We start from the raw sequence: 21,269 nt of genomic DNA, 5'->3' as shown, positions 1-21,269 counted from the left end.
AGATTATAAAAGCATTTTGCAAAATCTTTAGTCTGTACTTTACATTCTTAGTTCATGATAAATCCAATGAAGGGAGAGACTTGGTCTATCATTTACATTCTCTCTAGTGTGAACATCTTTGGGTGCTTAAAGCACTACATAAAAGAATGAAGAAATAGCTTCACATTACAGGAAAATGCCAAGGCAAAAAGCATATCAAAAATATAGCTCTGGAGGCAGGGCGGCTGGGGTTGTGGCTCAGTGGTAGAGTGCTCGCCTAGCATGCATGAGGCACTGGGTTCGATCCTCAGCACCACATAAAAATAAATAAAATAAAGGTCTATCAACAACTAAAAAAATTTAAAAAAAAAAAAAAAAGGTATAGCTCTGGGGTCTGGGGTTATAGTTCAGTGAGGGAGCACTTGCCTAGTATACTTGAGATACCGGATTCCATCCTCAGCACCACAAAATAAAAAATAAATAAAATAAAGGTATTGTGTTTGTCTACAACTAAAAATTTTTTTTAAAAAATTAAGTAATGCTCTGTGACCATCTTAGCCTGCTCTATTCCTTCCACAACAGAATGAGTGGAACCCAGATATTTTGAGGTCATTGCTCATGAGAATAAAGGGGCTGACTGTAGGGAAACAAGCAGGGATTAGTGCAGAGATGTTTGCTAGCCATTCATTGGCATCATCATAAAAAGACAAAAAGAATAAAAACAGGGATGAGAGGATATAAAATGATACAAAGGTGCTCACTAGGACAAGGATCCTTTGGGTGACTCTGGTCTCAGGGGAGGATCTGAGGGAGTGTTTGGTACTGTGAATGTGTTTGACCTGCTGCTTGTGCCTATATAAGATGAAAACCATGGAGCTGCTGGCCCAGATCATGAATCCCACACACAAAACATCATAGGCTAACCATAATGCTGTCACTAGGGATCCTGTTATTTGGTTACTGATTATTGCAGAACAGAATCCCAATTCCTTTTTCTTTGTTTTGTTTTTATTGTTTGAGTTTCCAGTCACAAAGACAGGGATAAAACTATTCACCAACATGTTCAGGATCCAGCACAGGATATTGGAGAACCCAATGTATTTGGGAATTTGTAGCCGAAGCTCTGCCCACCTGGAGGTCATAGGGCTGATCATGATGGCCTGGAAGACGCTTAAGAGGCAGGTGCTGCCAATGCACACACCCCTGCCCACTCTGTGAACATAGAACACAAGTTTGCATCCAATATCACTGAAGAAATGTTTCGATCCAAAAGCAGCCATTGTCTGTGGGACTCCTTTAGACAGCAGGACTAAGGAGTTGGCCACAGTCAGGTGCTTGAGAATCAAGTCTGTTGGCCTTACTCGGCATCTGGTAAAATAAAGGACACTATAATGGGAAAGAAAGAAGATATTTCCCATAAATCCCACTGTGGTCTGGAATAAGAAGATTATTCCTGTTGCCAAATCCTTGGAAGCCATCTGACATTTACAGTGATGGATATTCTCATTCAGGGCAAGAAGATCCTGCCTGGAAACATGAGATCTGTTTTATTATGGGAACTAAAATCCACCACCGTATACTTCTTGTTTCCAACCCATACATTCCTTATTAATGCACATTTTTCTTTCTCCAAGAGATTTTCTATAGGAAGAAAAACATTCTCACAGTAAGAGAATTACATTAATGTTTTTCATATAATATTTAGAGCAATTCTTTGAAGAATTTACAGGTGAGGTCATCTCAAGCACAGGAAAGCTGACTGACTTGTAAAATCACCTCCTTATAAGAGACATAACCACTATGGATCTCAACCTCAGACATAGTTATCTTTTTACAATACTTCATACATTTTCTTTTTTTGGTATATCATGTCAGTTTTTTTTTTTAACAGAATGATTGATTATACTGGAACACATTATGATTTTAGCAAGTTTTCATTTAAATAACTTTCATTGGCAACGATCTCCTGTCTTGATCCAGAGGGCCAATTAGAATATAGATTGCCCAATTTGGGATTGATGTTCAAAGAATATTCATGGAAGATCAAGTGAAATCTAATGAATGCCCAAATGATTCTATGTTGGAATTAAAAGAGGAGACTCTTCTCCATCTTAATTAAGACGTCCAGGCATAGTGATGCACACCTGTAATCCCAGCTACTTGGAGGTTGAAGCAAGACGATTACAAGTTTGAGGTCAGCCTGGGCAATTTAGTGAGATCCTGTGACAAAATTAAAAAAAAAATAAAAAGGGGGCTGGGGTTGTGGCTCAATGGTAGAGTGCTCGCCTAGCATGCACAAGGCACTGGGTTTGATCCTTAGCACCACATAAATGTAAAATAAAGATATTATGTCCACCTAAAACTTAAGAATAAATTTTTTTAAAAAATAAAAAGGAAAAATGTTGAGGATATAGCCCAGTGGTAGAGCACTTTCCTAGCATATGGGAGGCCAGAAAAAAATTGTTTTTTTGGTCAGGAGTATAAATATGTTAAGTAAGCAGTGGGACATGAAACTTTAGGGAGAGTGGGAGATAAAATATTGAAAAGGAAAAGCTAAATTACCATTAATTGGGGGGATTATTTGTGGATGCAGAAATGTTAAGTGAAATTATTTTAGTGTCAGAATTCTTACTTTAAAACATGAGCTTACTATGCAAAAGCAGAAGTGAAGGTAGGCTAATAAATTTAGCTAATTTGCTAATAAATTTCAAAGTTCTCAGCTGAGTATTGAGCCTAGCAACGTCATTAGAATTTTTTTTTTTTTAAAGAGAAATTATCAGGGCTTGCTTTGCATGCACAAAGTCCTGGGTTCAATCTCCAGGACCACAAAAAAAAAAAAAAAAAAAAAAAAAAAAGAAAGAAAGAAAGAAATTATCAAAAACTAATGTAATTCTGAAAGCTGTTGAAATCTATGACTTTTTCCTCCTTTTCTTTCTTTCTTCCTTTTTTTTTTTTTTTTTGTAATATGAAAATCTAAGATCATAAAGTTGCCTTTTCTGGATGCTCCTTCCCTGACTTCTAGAAGTAAAGCAGTCCCAAGTAGCGAGGTATTTCCTTTCAACACAAAATCACTGTCTTGTGCCAGAGTGGATTCAAACAATCCTGAATTTGGGGAGGGTGTTGTAGCTCGGTGGTAGAGTGCTTGCCTAGCACATGTGAGGCACTGGGTTCAATCCTCAGCACCACATTAAAAACAATGAATAAAATAAAGGCATGGTGTACACCTACAAAAAGAAATCCTGAATTTATCATTTTTAAACAGAATAAGGTAATTCAGTCAGCTACATCTCATACATTACTACTGGCACAGGGGTATTGTAGAAATATCTATTAATCCTACTGATCTTGTTCTTAATTTTTTTTTCAGGAATAATTAAAGAGATAGCAGATTAATTTCTTAAGTATACTAGAGCATTTTGAACAACAAATCTTCACACATTGAAAATCAACAACAAACTGGATGACATTAAGTTAAATTAATAGTGATTAAGGGGCAGCTTATGGTCTTGGACCTTTATTCCTCTTCCACAAGTTCAGCCCATAACTTAGTAATTATTTCCTACTTCTAACATGATTCTGGAAATCATTAGTTTTCAGCCTAGAAGATGGCTTACTTTGTGTCCTGATACGCTTTCTTCTCTTGCAGACTCTGACTTGCAGACCCAAATATAAAATGCCTGCTTCTTCCAGTTTTCAGGGTGGTGGGCACAGAGTGATGATCATCAGTATCGCCACCAAGCGCAGAGGGAGGCAGCCAGGTCTGGGACATGGGTTGTTATACTGTGGCCTCTCCTATCCACAGGACTGCAGTTATCATTTCAGCTGTCGTGATAATGACAGCTCACGCTTGGGGAACTGAAGATGTTTTTGGAAAACTTGGTCCCAGGCACCAATTACCAAAAACAATTACAGTTTTCTCCTGAGCTTCTACAGAGAGGTGAGGGTGTTTGGAGGAGGCTCTTCTTTTCTATAATCCCTGGAGGCACACAGAGGCTCATGCAGATGGAGAAGGGAAAGCTGAGGTCTGAAACAGTAGGAATTGCGAAGCTCTAAGTTCTGCCTGGATTCTCAAATTCCCTTAGATGTTCTTTAGCTGAAAATCAGGGTATTTTTCTTTTTTAATTTATTTAATTTTTTTTAGTTGTCAATGAACACAATACCTTTATTTTCTTTCTTTATTTTTATATGATGCTGAGGATCAAACCCAGTGTCTCACACATGCTAGGCAACTGCTCTACTACTGAGCTGCAGCTCCAGTCCCTGAAAATCCGTTTTTACCATTAGCCCAAAACTCTCTGAATTAAAGTATGATTTAGTTATGAATAGAGAAATTGAGTCACCCAAAGTGCTTGAGAAGGATGTGCCAACAGGGGTCAAGGCAAAAAAATTTTTTTGAAGTACTAAATTGATACAAGAAAACAAAGACAAATTTATTCAGTAGACAAATTTATTTAATTTAATGCAATGAACATGCAATGTAGATTATATATATACACACACACACAAAGCACAAAATTCAGAGTCCAGAAGAAAATTCTACTAATAAATTAATTAATAAACTCATGCTACTTAAAATTATTGAAGAATTGTAGTCAATCATCTCAATATCTTTTTAAAAAAAAACATTTATTTTTTAGTTGTGGGTGAACACAATAGCTTTATTTTATTTTTACGTGGTGCCAAGGACCAAACCAGTGCCTCATGCTTGCTAGGCAAGCGTTTTACCTCTGAGCCACAACCCCAGCCCCTCAATATCTTTTAGGAAGGGTGATATGAGAACTTTGCCTTGATTAAGCCATACAGAATATTATAGAGAAATAGGATATGTGAATTAAAAAGTAAAAATTTTAAACATTAGAAAACATTGTGTCAAAACTCTAAAATATTGTGTTATAATCAAGTATGCTTTGTACCAAGAATGCAAGTGAAATCCAGACTCAATAACTCATTTGACACAGTTAACCATATAATTGATTTAGGATGTCATGCATTCATGTTCATAGATGTAACACAGATATTGCCAGAATTGGTTCCCCCAATCTAAGTGTCATCAGTGAATGAAGGACAAAGATATGTGCTATCAGCAGGTCAATAGCATCTATGAGGTTGGGCCACAGGGATTGTTTAGGGACCACATCTGGATGCACCAATCCAGCTCTGTAGACCAGGATTAAAGAAACTACAACCCTGCATTCATGTACAGTAAGAGCTGGAAAATCCTGCACAAAGAAGACTGATAAAGGGAATCATGCTCTGCCTGACTTTATCTTGTAGTTCAAGCTAAACAAGTGCATTATCATGGATCTGGCCCCCAGATAGCAATGATTTGGAATAGAATAGGAAATTCAGAAACTGATACCAGTGAGAAACAAAGATTGCATTCCATCCAGATGATAAGTGTTTTATCCTATGATTGCTTTTTTTAAAAAAGAAGGATGATTATAAACATCTAACCATAGTTCGTTGTTTAATCCTTGATAGTACATCTATCCCAGAGAGACCTGGTTGTTCACAGAGTGACCTTCACATGCAGTTGTCCAAGGTTTAAGAGACTTATAATCTATCTAAGATACTGGAGAGACAACTTTATTAAAGGGGTCCACCATCCACTCAATCATGACTTCTACTGGGAAACCTCACATTCCCTCAGTTTTCCACCAATGCCTATCTTGCCTCTCTTCTGTGTTTGTATATATTATTCCAAAGCTTAAAGTGGTACTTCTTCATTGGTTGCTTGGTGCTAGGCACTTAGAGGTGTTAAATAAAAACTTGTGGGTGAATCTCCTTTATATAAGAATTATCTTTACTCATTTTTCTAGCTCTAGCACCATGAAGTGACAAGATTTGCCCAATAAATGCGTATGTTTCTTAATCTCTCCTTTAAGAATCAAAGTATAAGTCAGGCGTGGAGGTGCACACCTGTAATCCCAATGGCTCAGGAGGCTGAGGCTGGAGGGGCAAGTTCGAAGCCAGCCTCAGCAACTTAGCTAGGCAGTAAGCAACCTAGTGAGATGCTATCTGTAAATAAAATACAAAATAGGGCTGGGGATGTGGCTCAGTGGTCTAGTGCCCCTGAATTCAATCCCCAGTACCCCCCCCAAAAAAATAGTCAAAGTATAGCTACTTGGACAAATCAGCTATTAGAAGAAAAAAATGATTGGGAGGGATGAGTAAAGAGGCTCTTTTGGTCTAATGAGTTAAATTTAAACATAAAAGAGCTGTTCATCATGAAGACATGACTGTTTGCTATTTATTTTCTCATAATATTTGACATAAGCCAGGGGAGGAGCAAGAAAGCCACTTTGCTAGCCACCATCTTCCAGTTTAGATCTGAATCAGGCTCCTCCTCCAGTGTAACCTGGGCAGGATGAAGCTGTGTGACCAAGGGCTGGGAAGTATCAGACGAAGGTTCCACATACTCAATGTTTCTAGTATTCTGAACTACTTCAATTTTCTTTCACATTTTGAGGTGGAATTTGTACTTCTTATAGATATTTTAATTACACTGGCTAAATGAAAAGGGAAGCAATAAAAGGAGAGGAAGTATTTGCTAATACTTTATTTGCTGAAAAATAAAACTTATTATTTCCTTGCATATGTTCACACATCCGCCAAAGGCTAGGATCCAGAATATAAACAGAACTCTCAAAAAGAAGAAAACCAATGATACAACTATAAAGTGAAGAGATCTTTCACCAAAATAATATGAAGATGTCTTTTTAAATTTTTTTTTTTAGTTGTAGATGGAAAAAATACCTTTATTTTATTTATTTATTTATTTTTTTATGTGTACAGAGGATAGAACCCAGTGCCTCACACATACCAGGCGAGTACGCTACCACTGAGCCACAACCCCAGCCCCTGAAGATGTCTTTAAGCACATGAAATAATGTTCAACATCAGTGACCATTACAGAAATATATACTAAAGCAACAAGGAGATATCAATAATAAAATAAAATGCCAGAGAGAATGTGGAAAAACTGGACCGCTCATTCATTATTGATGGGAATGAGACTGCCTGGAGAATAGTTTTATAATTTCTAATAAAACAAAATTTGTGTATGTAAATGTTGCAGTGAAACACATTAATTTACATAATTATAATGTGTTAGTAATTAGAATATTAAAAAAACTAAAAATTGGAACTACCCTTTGATGCAGCAATTGCACTCCTACATACTTTCTAGAGTAATAAATATATTTTTCATACAAAATTTACATATATTTGTAATTTTTTTTAGTTATTGATGAACCTTTATTTTATTCATTTATTTATATGTGGTGCTGAGACTGAAATCCTGTACCTCACACATGCTAGGCAAGTGCTCCACCACTGAGCCACAACTCCATACAAAATCTTTTAATGAACATTCACAGAAGCTTTATAAAGAAGATTTTTTTATACTTTCTTATGGCAAACATTAAGAATATATTTTTAGAACAGATAATATTAAATATATATTTTTAGGAACAAAAATTGATTCTTGGGCATACAGAAAAATTTCAGAGGAAATAGGTACAAAGAACTGGAGTGAGTAGTTATGCATGTGATTTTTAAGAGCATTTTCAAATCATTTTTAGGTAACTCATTAATTTTGTATAAAATTCCTACTTACTTTAAAAATTTTCTTTTTCTTTCATAAACTTCTCAAACCCTTAATATTTCAAATCATTGATGTCAAAGGTAATTTAGATATAATAACACATGGCACCTATTACTGTAGTTAAATATGGAATGTTTGTGTCACTGACTTAGATATTTCTATTGATAATGATGACTTCTTTTCAGCTGCTACCTTCTTAAAACCAAGTGTTTTACAGCATTATATAAAGAATGATTTTATTACAGGTTCTGGGAATACACAGCATGTCCAGAGGCCACACACACACACACACACACACACACACACTCCTCAGCGAGATTGTGTGGACCCAGGGTATCCGCATTTATTGGGAATCCCACGTGGGGAATTCGAGGATCCAGGGAGGACAGTGACTATGAAGTTTAAAGGACAGAGGTATGAAAACCCTTTCCCAAAGTGAGGTGTTATCTGGCACCTAGGTTGGGTGAGTGGCTTTGGGATCAGAAGTATCTGTTCTCAGAGAATAGAAACAAATTTGTTTCCTCATCTCATGGCCAAATGTACATTGTATGATATCCACCACAGGCCTGAATACACCTACCATTGATACCTGATCAAAATCCTTTTCCCTCACTCTTGTTTGCTCTACCTCTACCAGAATCTTGTTAGGCTGGATTAGCAAGTATCTGAATACCCTAGATAGCTCATCAAGTCTCTCTTCATAATTTCCCATCCACCGATCACCTCACAGTGCACATTGACTAAATCCCCAACTCTCTGTTTTCATAGTTGATTCAGCCTCTGGGATGTTTTGCAAGGGTCATGACCTCTACTTACAATAGTCTGGACTAAAAGCTTCCTTGCCAGTTTGTAACAAGTTCCTGACTAAATTGTTTCCTTTAATAGTTCTACATTACAAAGCATGATTTAAAAACCTGTTTTCCTTCCCAGTATGACTGAAGGAACATGAAAGCTTTCATCTGCCTATACCTTGTAAGAACGTCTTCATAAACAGGATGGGTAGGAGTGGAAGATCATAATGACTTTTACAAAAGCACTATGTTCCAAAATTTGTAGGTCAAAATTGAGTCTCTATAATGGGTTGGGATTGTTGCTCAAGTGGTAGAGTGCTCACCTAGCACACATGAGGCACTGGGTTTGATCCTCAGCACCACATAAAAATAAAATAAAGATATTGTGTCCGGCTAAAACTAGAAAGTAAATGTTTTTAAAAAGTTGAATATCTGTAAATCAAGGAGTCAGAATGCTTAGATACTATCATTTTGATACAAGGGATCCCTTTGAAATCCTTTATGATTATTTTTGTGAAAACAGTCCACACAAAATAAAACTGATGATTGTAAGAACGAAATATGATAAAATTTATCGTTAACTAAAAATAGATGTAAGAAAAAAATATTTTTGAAAATTCTGATTTTTATAACTTGACCCAGAAAAGTTGAGTTGGTAAAACCATGGTCCTTTAGGAAAATTTATAATAGCAAAATCTGAAGTTGGTAAATTATGATGTACATTAAAAAACAAAATCATTTTCATAAAAAAAAACAATGATCCTGATAAAAGTAATTTTGTTGGGCAGGGGAGGTAGCTCAGTTAGTAGGGTGCTTGCCTCACATGAACAAGGCCCTGAGTTCAATCCCCAGTACCATACACACACACACACAAAAAAAAATTTTTGTTGAGTTAAATTTTAGAACAAAATAACTAGAATTACTATTACTAGAAATATAATTACTGTACTGTATTTTTAAAATGAATAAAGGAATTTAAATGGCATATCAAAGTTCTCTCTGGCAAATATTTTGTAAATATTGCTACTATTCTGGCCTTAATTTAAGCTTTTTTTGGGGGGAAGGGCGGTACACTGGAGATTGAACCCAGGAATACTTAACTACTGAGCCACATCCCAAGCCCTTATTATTTTTTAATTTGTGACAGGTTTCACTAAGTTGCTTAGGACCTTACTAAGTTGATGAGGCTGGCCTTGAACTTGGGATCCTCCTGTCTCAGCCTCCCAAGTTGCTGGAATTATAGGTGTACATAATAGTGCCTGTCTGGCCTCGATACATTTTTTTAAATTATTATTTTAGTTGTAGATGGACACAGTACCTTTATTTTACCTATTTAATTTTATGTGGTGCTGAAGATGGAACCTAGGGCCCCACACATTCTAGGCAAGCACTCCACCTCTGAGCCACAACCACAGCCCTGCTTCAATACATTTTAAGGCACAGAATGAAATCATCTTGTGTGGTCTTCTCTGAAGTAAAATAGGTTAAATATAAGAGGAATGTCCAATTTGACTTTTGTTATTTAAATGTACTGGAAGTATTCCTATTTAAATTAATCCTATGATTAAGGTTTTTGATTTTCATCAGTTTTTTTTTTTTTTCCATCAGTTAGGTTATGCTGAAGAACCATCCTCACAATATTTGATGGATTAGTACTGTTTTTTGTCTTCAGGATTTTTTTTGTTGAGATGGTGTTCAGATATGACAAACAGCAGTTCTGCATGAGGTCATTCAGAACCCAGAGTTCTTCAACCATGTGCTTCCGGGTCCTTAAGGACTTCCTCACCATCTGTGTCCAGGAAAAAGGAAAAGAGGAGCGGGAGGGGAAGGAGGGGGAGGAGGAGGAGGAAGAGGAGGAGGAGGACTAAATGGGCTGTATCTGGAAGTGGCATACAGCAGATGTGTTCTTCCATTGGCAGAAACTGGTCAAATGACCACACCCGGAAAAGGAGTTATAAATGACCAGTGGGTACATAATAAATGCTTAAAAATCAGTAATCATCAAGGAAAGACAGATCAAAACCATGGTGAGATATCACCTCATTCCAGTAAGAATGACTATGATCACAAAGAGTAAAGATAGTAAGTGTTTTTGAGGATGTGGAAGAATTTTGAATATTTTTGTCAAAAAAGAAAAGATAAATGTGCTGACTGTGGTGGCACAAGCCTGTAATTCTGGCTATTCAAGAGGCTGAAGCAGGAGGATGACAAGTTCAAAACCCTGTCTCAAAGTCAAATAAAAAAGGTGTAGGGATGTAGTTCTGTGGTAGAGTCCTTGCAAAGCAAGTGAGGCCCTGGATTCAACCCCCAGTACCAAAAAAGAAAGAAAGAAAGGATAAATGTTTGAGGCGATAGATATGTTGAACCTGATTTAAGTATTATACAAATACCGAATTATGCATGTTGTGTAAGGGTCCGGCGAAGCGTCGGAGAAAGAGACCACAAGAGACCAGCCTCATGCAACACGCAGGGGAAGCTTATTAGGATCCGGTTCAGCACGCTGAGGCTCCAGGCAGGCTCACACAAAAAGGGAAGAGCAGCCCAGAGCACAGAGCAGAGGTTAAGCAGAGCTTAAGTACAATTTTTGGGGAAGGTGGGGGGCTTTGCATACATCAGAACAAATCATCACGGGGCGCAGGAAAATTGAACAACAACTCTGAGAACTGATTAGTACATTCATTGGCGGGAACAGATTGGACAGGGGTGATTGGTTACTTCTAAGCGGGGTGCACATTTAAACTGATTGGTTGTGGGACTTGTAATGTCTACATGCCATTTTACACAGAGTCCCAAGTTATTAGACAACCAGAGGAGCCAGTGAGAATGTTTACTGGGCAGTTCGGGTATTGTTCTAACAGCTACAGAGATTACAGGTTCCGGGGGTAGCAGAGGAATTGTAACAATACTTAGTCTTTTACTCTTTAACCCAAGCCTTGTAGCCTAGAAGATTTACAATGTCCGGTCTTTTACACTTTAACTCGGGCTCTGTGACTTAGAACCAGCTTAAAAATTTCTCCTTTACATTTGGATCCAGGTCAAAATGTTGGCGTTGGCTGTGTCTGGGTCCTGGCTTTCTAGCTGGTAGGTTGGTCTTGCCCACAGGTGGGGTGGCCTATGTAGAGCAGTGCCCACGGCCAGCAGGACTCAGCTAGCACGTGGAAGGCCCTCACCTACCTCGTGGAGCTCAGGGGAGGGGGTGGGACATGGTGAATGCTTTTTTCAAGCTGCACTATGAAGAGCACGAAAGACCATCGCCTATCTCCATCTCAGCATCAGAACCAAGCCCTTTCCCTGGGGAGATGATAACCAAACTGTATTCCATATCACTCATGTGAATCCACGTCCAACTGGCTCTGAAGATGAATAGCGCATCTGGACCATTACCTAGGCACTGGGGACCACAGCACTGGTTTGGACCAATATTCTTCAAAGTGGGGGATTTTTTTTTTTTTTTGAGAGAGAGGATTTTTTAATATTTATTTTTTAGTTTTCGATGGACACAACACACAACATCTTTATGTTATTTTTATGTGGTGCTGCCACACCAGGTGAGCTCACACCAGGTGAACTCACACCAGGTGAGCGCACTACAGCTTGAGCCACATCCCCAGCCCAGTATAGGGAATCTTAATCTCACCTTACTTGTATCAAATGATGACCATTATACTGATCTTCCATCCCTTTGTGGCAGGAGATGGCTTAAATAAATAATGGTACCCATTAATATGGACTCTTTAATGTATCAGTTAAATAAATTTAAATAAATAAATTTAAGTTTAAGAAATAAAAATAAATATGTGTTATGGATTAAATCTTTATCAAAATTATAAAATAAATAAATACAACCATATGCTCTATCACCTCTTATGTTTCTTTTTTAATTGAGCATCACATATTCACTGTTGATCCATGTCGAAGCCAGTATCATGCTGTGTTCTTTTTTTGACTTGATGACATTCCATTGTATAAAAGTACCACATTTTGTTTATCTGTTCCTCCACCGATGACCATTTCCACTGTTTTTTTTTTTTTTTGCTATTACAAATGATGCTTCTATGAACACTTATACACAAGTTACTATATAAACATATGCTTTTTTCAATTTATTTATTTATTTATTTATTTGTATGTGGTGCTGAGGATTGAACCCAGTGCCCTTACATGCAAGGCAAGCACTGTACCACTGAGCTACAGCCCCAGCCCCTAAATATTTGCTTTTATTTCTATTGTGTGTACACAATAAAATAAATTTTAAAAAATAAAAAAATTAAATGAGCCAACTCATTTTATTTTTTAATAAAAAATAAAATGGAATTGATGGACCTATGATAACTCTAAGTTAAACTTTTGAGAAACTGCCAAATGTTTTCCAAAGTGGCTGTAATGTTTTATAACTCACTAGCACTACATGGGCATTCTAATTTCTTCATATATTCACCAATATTGGGTATTATCTGTCTTCTTTTGGGAGGGGGGGTTACTTTGTTCTAATTAGTTATACATGGCAGTAGAATGCATTTTGGCACATCATCCATAAATGGAGTATAACTTCTCATTTGTCTGGTTGAACATGATGTAGACTTAGGCAAGTCATGTAATCATATATGCATATATGGTAATAATGTCCAATTCATTCTACTACTGTTCCTGCCCCCATGCTCTGTCTTAAGTACAGTCATCTGAGTGGGTATGAGGTGGAAGTGAAATCTCATGATGAGTTGGATTTGCATTTTCCTAATGAATAAGGTTACTGGGCACTTTTTAACATTCTTACTGATCATTTTTGTCATTTATTCCTCTAGCTTGATGCTTCATCATTATTACTACTTGAGATTTTTTTTCTGTTAGATTTTCTAAGTTAATTTACTTATAAATATTTATTAGGGAACAAAATTATTTACTCAGTAAATTCAGTTTTCTCACTTTATTTTTAAATTTTTTAAATTTATTTTTTAGTTTTCAGTGGACACAACATCTTTATTTTATTTTTGTGTGGTGCTGAGGATCAAACCCAGCGCCCCTCGCATGCCAGGCGAGCACGTTACCGCTTGAGCCACATCCCCAGCCCATTATTTTTTAATTTTTTTAAAATATTTTTTTTAGTTGTTAATGGACCTTCACTTATTTTTATTTATTTATTTATTTACATGAAGTGCTGAGAGTCGAACCCAACGCCTCACACGTACTAGGCAAACACTATACCACCGAGCCACAACCCCAGCCCCATGAGTTGATTTTCTCATTGGCATGTCCTGTATTTCTGAGATAAATACTTCTCAATCATTTTGTCTACATATATATGCTAATTTCATATCCAAATACATAATTTATATTGACCTAGTTTTAAAGTTTGGGTATAATGTTTATAATAGCTACACACAATTATTTTAAGGTTTTTCATGGCAATGAAAAAATAATTTCTTTGGCTTTCCTGGCAGTAATTATTCCTTCTTAAAAAAACAAAACAACAACAACAACAACAAAAAAAAAAAACAGAATCATGAGGGGCTGGGGTTGTGGTTCAGAAGTAGAGCGCTTGCCTAGCATGTGCAAGGCACTGGGTCCCATTCTCAGCACCTCATAAAAACAAATAAATAAAATAAAGGTATTGTGTCTATCTGTAACAACAACAACAACAACAAAAAATGGAATCATGAGCCTCATCCCTTTACATCTTGTCCATTGCTTCTTTATAAATAATGAAAGCCTCCACTACAGACTCATTTCCCAAAGCTCAGGATATGGGGCCTACCTTCTTTCTCCTGAACAGGCCAGTTGGAATCATTGCTTAATACAGAATAGCCTACATTTTTTATTTTTTATTTTATTTTATTTTTTGTAGTTGTAGATGGAGAAAATGCCTTTATTTTATTTGTTTATTTTTACATGGTGCTAAGGATGGAACCCAGTGCCTCATACACGCTAAGCATGCGCTCTGCCACTGAGCTGCAGTCCCAGCCCAAGAATAGCTTACTTTTGAAGGTTCCAGAAACCAGTTGGTTCCTTTGTAACATTCATATTTATCAACTGTGAACTGAATTTTAACTAAAACCTCTTGATATGATTCTTATGTTCACTTTGTTCCATTGAGGTCATTTTGTCTATTATATCTGAAAAAATTTGAAATACACTGTGTTCCTTCAACACAGGAAAAAAACAACAACACACATTTTAAAGTACATTGAAAAGACACGGTCTTTGAGATCCTGCAGCGTTTCATGCATGATTTCCCTTTCATCTCCATCAAAGGACATTTGCTATTGAGTCATTCGTTGTCCTTCTCACTTTCTGGACTGAGTTTATCACTCAGGCTTTTCTGTCATTCAATTCTTCATTTTTTAAATTTTTTTTCTTAGTTGTAGTTGGACAAAATATCTTTATTTTTTATTTATTCGTTTTTATATGGTGCTGAAGATCGAACCCAGCACCTTGCATGTGCTAGGCTAGCGCTCTACTGCTGAGCCACAACCCCAGCCCCTCATTCAATTCTTTTTATGTGTGTTCCCAGTTGATTCTAGAATATTTTTAATTAGTTGGTTGCAATGTTAAATTCTCATAAAAGCTTTGCATTATTCCCAAATTATCAAAGGCCCCATTTTATAATTTTTTTTAATGTTTATTTTTTAGTATTTGGCGGACTCAACATCTTTGTTTGTATGTGGTGCTGAGGATCGAACCTGGGCCGCATGCATGCCAGGCGAGCGTGCTACCACTTGAGCCACATCCCCAGCCCCCCCATTTTATAAATTAAATGTTGTCTTCTGAACTTCTCCACTGCAACTTTTTTTTTTTTTTTTTTTTTTTTTTTTTTTGGTACCTGGGATTGAACTCAGAGGCACTTGACCACTGAAGCCCCATCCCCATCCCTATTTTGTATTTTATTTAGAGATAGGGTCTTACTGAGTTGCTTAGCATCTTGTCTTTGTTGAGGCTGGCTTTGAACTCGTGATCCTCCTGCCTCAGCCTCCCAAGCCACCGAAATTATTGGCATGAGCCAGCTCCACTGCAACATTTAATATCATGAAAATTTTGAAACCACTTTGCAAAATATTTAGTTCCTACCGCGTGATGAATTCTAAGAATTAGACTCACTTTGTTGCTCATACATTCTTTCTTAGGTGACTACTCAATAATGTGGGTTTAACCACCTTCGATGAGAGAATGAACGCCTGCATATTATGAAAACCAAGACGCACCACGTAAAACATACATCTATGTGAACAGAGTACGGAGTGGTATGCTCCTTCTGAGGCAGGCAGAACTGATCCTGAGGATCCTGCGGTCACGGATCATGAGAACAAAGGGGCTGACTGTTGGAAAACAAGCTGTGATCAGTGCCGAGGTGCTCACCAGCCACCAACTAGGATTATGAAAAAGAACCATATACAATATCAGGATGTGGGAGCTGGTGTAAAATGATACAAAAGTGATCACAAGGACTAAGATGTTCTGGGTGACTCTGGACTCTGGGGAGGATCTGGGGGACAGGTTGGTGCTGTGAATGTGTTGGACCCTCTGCTGGTGCCTATACAGGATGAAAACCATGGAGCCACTCGCCCAGATCATGAGTCCCACACAAGATACATCATAGGATAATAAAAATATATTATGTAATATATGTGTGATTCTGTGGTCAACTACCCCATAACAGTATCCCAAATCCATTTTTCTTGTGTTGTTTTTGTTGATCCACTTATGAGTCACACGCATGGGAATGATGATACTTACTAGCAGGTTCAGGATCCAGCACAGGACATTGGAGGGGCCTAAGAATTTATGAGTTTGAAGTTTCAGTTCTGCCCACCAGGAATTCGTGGGACTGATCGTGATGGTCTGGAAGATACTCAAGAGACAGGTGTTGCCAATGCATACACCCCTGCCCACTCTGTGAACATAAAAAACAAGTTTGCATCCAATATCATTGAGGAAATGTTTCAACCCGAAAGCAGCCATTGTCTGTGGAACTCCCTTAGAGAGCAGGACCAAGGAGTTGGCTACAGTCAGGTGCCTAAGAATCAAATCTGTGGGCCTTACTGTGTATCTGGTGAGTTCTAAATAAGTATAATGGTATAGAAGAAAGAAATTCCCCAGGATTCCCACTATGGTCTGGAATAAGAAGATCATTCCTATTGCAAAATCACTGGAGGCCATGTGTCATTTTTCAGTGACTGATATTCCCATTTTCTGTGAAAGGGTTCTGCGTGGGCACATCAAGTCTGTTTTATTAGAGCAACTGTTATCCAATATTTCCTGCTTAGTGTTGTCTTCAGTCCATATTTCTTATCAAAAGCCATTTTCTCTAGAGTCTTTCCTATAGAAAGAAAAATACATATGTGTAGTATGTATCTCCACTAAAAAATATACTACATTAGTATTTTACAAATAACTTAATAATTTTATGAAATAAGAGTCTATTATTCACACTCTATAAGTGTGGAGATTTTAGATACAGGTAAGATGGATGACATTTCTTAAGCCACCACCCTGTAAGAGGGAGAGTCAAGAATTGACAATGTGCTTAACCAGGGTGTTATCTAAACCTTGAATGTGGCTATGTTTTCTAATACTTTATACATTTTAAATGTTTGTACTTATCTGTTTTTAGATAATTTTTTTACTTTTTTAAAAAATTGTGAATGTGGCTATTATCATTTAAATCTAATTGCTTATATTATAGAAAAATATCCATTATGATTTAGAGCTCCCAGTACGACATAGAGGCTGCAGTTTTAGAATAATTCTGAATGAATAATTGTAATGAGGGAATGGAATTTACAGAGTGTATAAATGATTCCATGATGGAATAAAGAGAGGAGACTTTATTCTGTCTTCATCAAGAAGGAGCACACAATGAAATGACTGTGTTCTAAGCAAGGGGACATGAAACACTGAGTAGGAGATGCTATATTACAGAGGATAAAATAAATGACCATTAATTATACAGAGCATTGGGCGGGGGTTGTGGCTCAGTGGTAGAGCGCTCGCCTGGCATGCTTGAGGCACTGAGTTCGCTCCTCAGCACCACATAAATGTAAAATAAAAATCCACTTAAAATTAAAATATAAATATTTTTTTAAATTATACAGAGCATTAGTACTTGTGAATGTAAAAATAGCAGATAAAATTATTTTCATGTCAGAACTATTAAGTATATTAAAATGTGAAACCATTATGGAAAAGAAAATCAGGGGTTCTGAAAATTATTCACTAAATGCATTTAGATAATACTAATACAAGCATTGAGCCTGGGAATGGCATTAGAATGTCTTTTTTATTTTTGGTACCAGGGATTGAACGATTGAACCCAGGGGAACTTAACCACTGAGCCACATCCCCAGTCCTTTTTATTTTTTATTTTGAGACAGGGTCTCATTAAGTTGCTTAGGATCTCACTAAGTTGCTACTTCTGACCTCAAACTTGTGATCCTTCTGCCTCAGCCTCCTGAGTTCCTTGGATTACAGGCATGCACCACTGTACCTGGCCATTAGAACATTTTTTTGAAACTAGATAAAATAATCACAAAATAATTCAATTCATAAAACTGCTGTAGTCTGATGTCTTTTTCTTCTAATATAAAAACTTAAGTTCAGGGCTGGGGTTGTGGCTCAGTGGCAGTGTTTGCCTCACATGTATGAGGCATTGAATTTTGTTCTCAGCATCACATATAAATAAAAAAATAAATAAAGATCCATCAACAACTAAAAAAACTTTAAAAAAAAAACAAAAAAACCTTAAGTTCAGCTGGGCCTGGTGGTGCATACCTGTAATCCCAGCTACTTGGGAAGCTGAGGCAGGCTGATCACAGGTTCAGGGCCAGCCTCAGCAACTTAGTGAGGTCTTAAGCAAATTAGCAAGACCCTATCTCAAAAGATAAAAAGGGCTGAAGATGTGGCTTAAAGGTTGAGCATCCCTTGGGTCAATCCCCAGTGCTAAAAAATAAAAATAAATTTAAAAAAGAAAAATAGTCTGAGCGTAATGAATAGATACCAAATATGTTGTCACCACACAGTTACTGTTTCCATTAAGAATATAATATGCCCAGAAGTGAAGACCCCATATTTACAATTTCTGAATAGAAGATAATTTAATCAGCTACTTCTAATACATTAGTATAGAAATGTACACAAATACCTCTTCTGTTCCTGGAAATGTTGTCCTTTACTTTTATAGAAAACATAAACTATCCAGCAATTTGATAACCAAATTTACAAATTTAAACAAATTATGTGGATTCATACAACAAAAGCCAGTAACCACAAAGAGAGGATTGTGTTAAATTAAGAACTATCAGGAACCAGCGAATGTTCTTGAAGTTCCCGTCTTTCTCTACCATTTTAGCCCACGACTCAGTAATTATTTCCTCCTTTCTTTCTGGGCTTGGAATTGGTTCAATTTCTAGACCCTTTTCCAGATAGGAATGCTTACTGTGTCTCCAAACATACTTCCTTCTCTTGCAGATTCTGTTACAGATCAAAATAAAAACTCACCTGCTGTCTTCCTGCTGCCAGGCTCGTGGGCTCAGGGTGATGGTCAGGACAGACTGTGTGCAGGGAGCAGCCAGCTCTGAGATATAAGTTTGTGATCCTTTGAATTCATCTCTCTGCAGGAGTGCAATTATCATTTTACCTGAAGCATCAATGATACTTTACCCATGGGAGGTTTAAGATATTTTGAAAACACTTTGTCCTACGTAATAATTACTAAAAGCAATCCCAACTTTCTAATGAGCATCTCCAGAGAGATGAGACTGTTTGGTGGAGGCTCCTTTTTTTTTTTTTTTTTTTTTTTTTTTTTTCCTGTCTGGTGATCCCTGGAGGCAGACAAGGGCTCCCGAGGAGGAAGCAAAAAATGCTGAGGTCAGTCTGAAGCAAAAGGGACTGACAGCAAAGCCCATGTGACTTACTGGATTCTCTGTTTTCCTGAGATGTTCTTCTGGTGAAAATCTAAGTTTGGGTAAATATGAATCATAAGAGCGTATCCTCAAATAAAATATTTTATGATTAAGCATGTCAAATAGGTTGATATAATTTCCTATCTGCAGACATCATTATCAAAAGCAAATATCAGAAGCATTTCAATAAAAGTAGGTAAGGCTAAGATGGGACCATTCATTCACCACTGTAAGAGATGCCCAAATGGAAAGAGGAGGGAATGGGAAGAAAAAAATCCAAAAACTTGAGTTAAAGAACTTGAACTGCAGTTATCCACAAAGGACATGAGTGCAAGCAAGAAAACAAGAAGAATCTATTTCAATTTTAAGATTAAGAACGGCCAGAGGTGGGGTCGTGGCTCAGTGGTAGAGTGCTTGCCTAGCACAGGTGAGGCACTAGGTTCAATCCCAAAAAAACTACATAAACAAAATAAAAGTATTAATAAAAAAAGAATTACCTGACACAGTGGTGCATGTCTGTAATCCCAGCAGCTCAGGAGGCTGAGACAGGATGATTCCAAGTTCAAAGCCAGCCTCAGCAATTTAGCTAGGCCCTAAGCAACTCAGTGAGACCTTGTCTCTAAATAAAATACAAAATAGGGCTGGGGGTGTGACACAGTGTTGGAGTGCCCGTAAATTCAATCCCTGGTACAAAAAAAAAAAAAAAAAAAAAAAGGTCCATCAACAACTAAAAAAAATTATTAAAGAAAAAAACAATTGGAGGAAGTCATCAAGTTAGATATGAACTTATTACTTTATATATTACCTTAAACTTTAGATTTTATCAAATGCAAGATAAAGACAAAATAAAAAGAAGGAATGCCTTAAATAACTTTTTCCTTTTCTATTTTTATTCTTCATTGCGTTATGCTTTTACATAATTGTAGGGTTTATTTTGACATATTCATGAATGCATATAAGAGAATTTGCTCCATTTCAATCCCCAGAACTGCCCCTTTTCCCACTCCTCCTCCTTCCCTCATCCCCTACCACTACTCTATTGGACTTCCTTCTACTAATTAATCTTTTAATTGATACATTATTGTTATGTGCACATAACATAAATTTGGTCAATTGCATCCACAGATCCTCCTCTTCCCCTTTCTGTCATTTCCCTCCCCAACAATTCCATTCCTTCACTCCACTATTCTTTTCATGATTCCCCTTTTTAAAAAATTCCTTGTTTCTTCATATGAAAGAAAACATTCAACCCTTGGTTTTCTGAATCTGGCTTGTTTCACTTAGCACATGTTTGTTTCACTTCCAACCATTTACCAGCAGATGAGGTGATTTTATTCTTCTTCATGGCTAGGTAAAACTCCATACGTCTATATATATTACATTTTCCTTATCTATTCATCTTTTGAGGGACACTTAGACTGGTTCTATAACTTGGATATTGTGAATTATGCTGCCATAAACATTGGAATGCATGTATCACTGTAGTACTCTGATTTTAATTCTTTTGGATAAATACCATGGAGTGGGATAGCTGGATCATATGGTGGTTCCATTCCTAGTCTTTTGAGGAATTACCATACTGCTTTCCAAAGTGGTTGTACTAATTTATGGTCCCACCAACAATGCATAAGTATAGCTTTTTCCCCACATCCCCACCAGCATTTATTGTTATTTGTATTTTTTATGATTGTCATTCTAACTGGAGTGAGAGGAAATATAAATATAGTTTTTCATTTGCATTTCCCTGATTGCTAAGGATGTTTACATTTTTTCATGTGTTTGTTGGCCATTTGCATTTCTTCTTTTCAGAAAAGAAGATTTAGTTAATTTGCTTATTTTTTGTGTGTGTGTTGTTCTTTTTTTACTTTTGGTGTTAAGTTTTTTTTAGTTCTTTATATGTCCTGAATATTAATTTCTTGTTGAAAGAATAACTGACTGGTGTATGCCTGTAATCCCAGCAGCTTGGAAGGCTGAGGCAGGAGGATCATGAGTTCAAATCCA

At 36.9% G+C, this 21,269-nt stretch overlaps 2 protein-coding genes and 1 pseudogene across 2 annotated transcripts; 1 reads left to right on the top strand and 2 right to left on the bottom strand.

Moving 5' to 3' along the window:
• Positions 1 to 533: 533 nt before the first annotated feature.
• LOC143399804 (vomeronasal type-1 receptor 3-like) lies at positions 534 to 1,457 on the bottom strand. The gene has a single exon (XM_076856826.1). The coding sequence runs from the start codon at positions 1,455 to 1,457 to the stop codon at positions 534 to 536; it is 924 nt and encodes a 307-aa protein (XP_076712941.1).
• Positions 1,458 to 9,132: 7,675 nt separating this feature from the next.
• Positions 9,133 to 11,743, top strand: LOC143399797 (cytochrome c oxidase subunit 6A1, mitochondrial pseudogene; annotated as a pseudogene).
• Positions 11,744 to 15,588: 3,845 nt separating this feature from the next.
• On the bottom strand, positions 15,589 to 16,527 carry LOC143399793 (vomeronasal type-1 receptor 3-like). The gene has a single exon (XM_076856800.1). It carries the CDS (start codon positions 16,525 to 16,527, stop codon positions 15,589 to 15,591), a length of 939 nt encoding a protein of 312 aa, XP_076712915.1.
• Between the last annotated feature and the right edge of the window lie 4,742 nt (positions 16,528 to 21,269).

The sequence above is a fragment of the Callospermophilus lateralis genome, chromosome 1 (genome assembly GCF_048772815.1).
Source record: "Callospermophilus lateralis isolate mCalLat2 chromosome 1, mCalLat2.hap1, whole genome shotgun sequence".
Taxonomy (NCBI): Eukaryota; Metazoa; Chordata; class Mammalia; order Rodentia; family Sciuridae; genus Callospermophilus; species Callospermophilus lateralis.
This window is presented reverse-complemented; position numbering and strand designations above follow the sequence as displayed.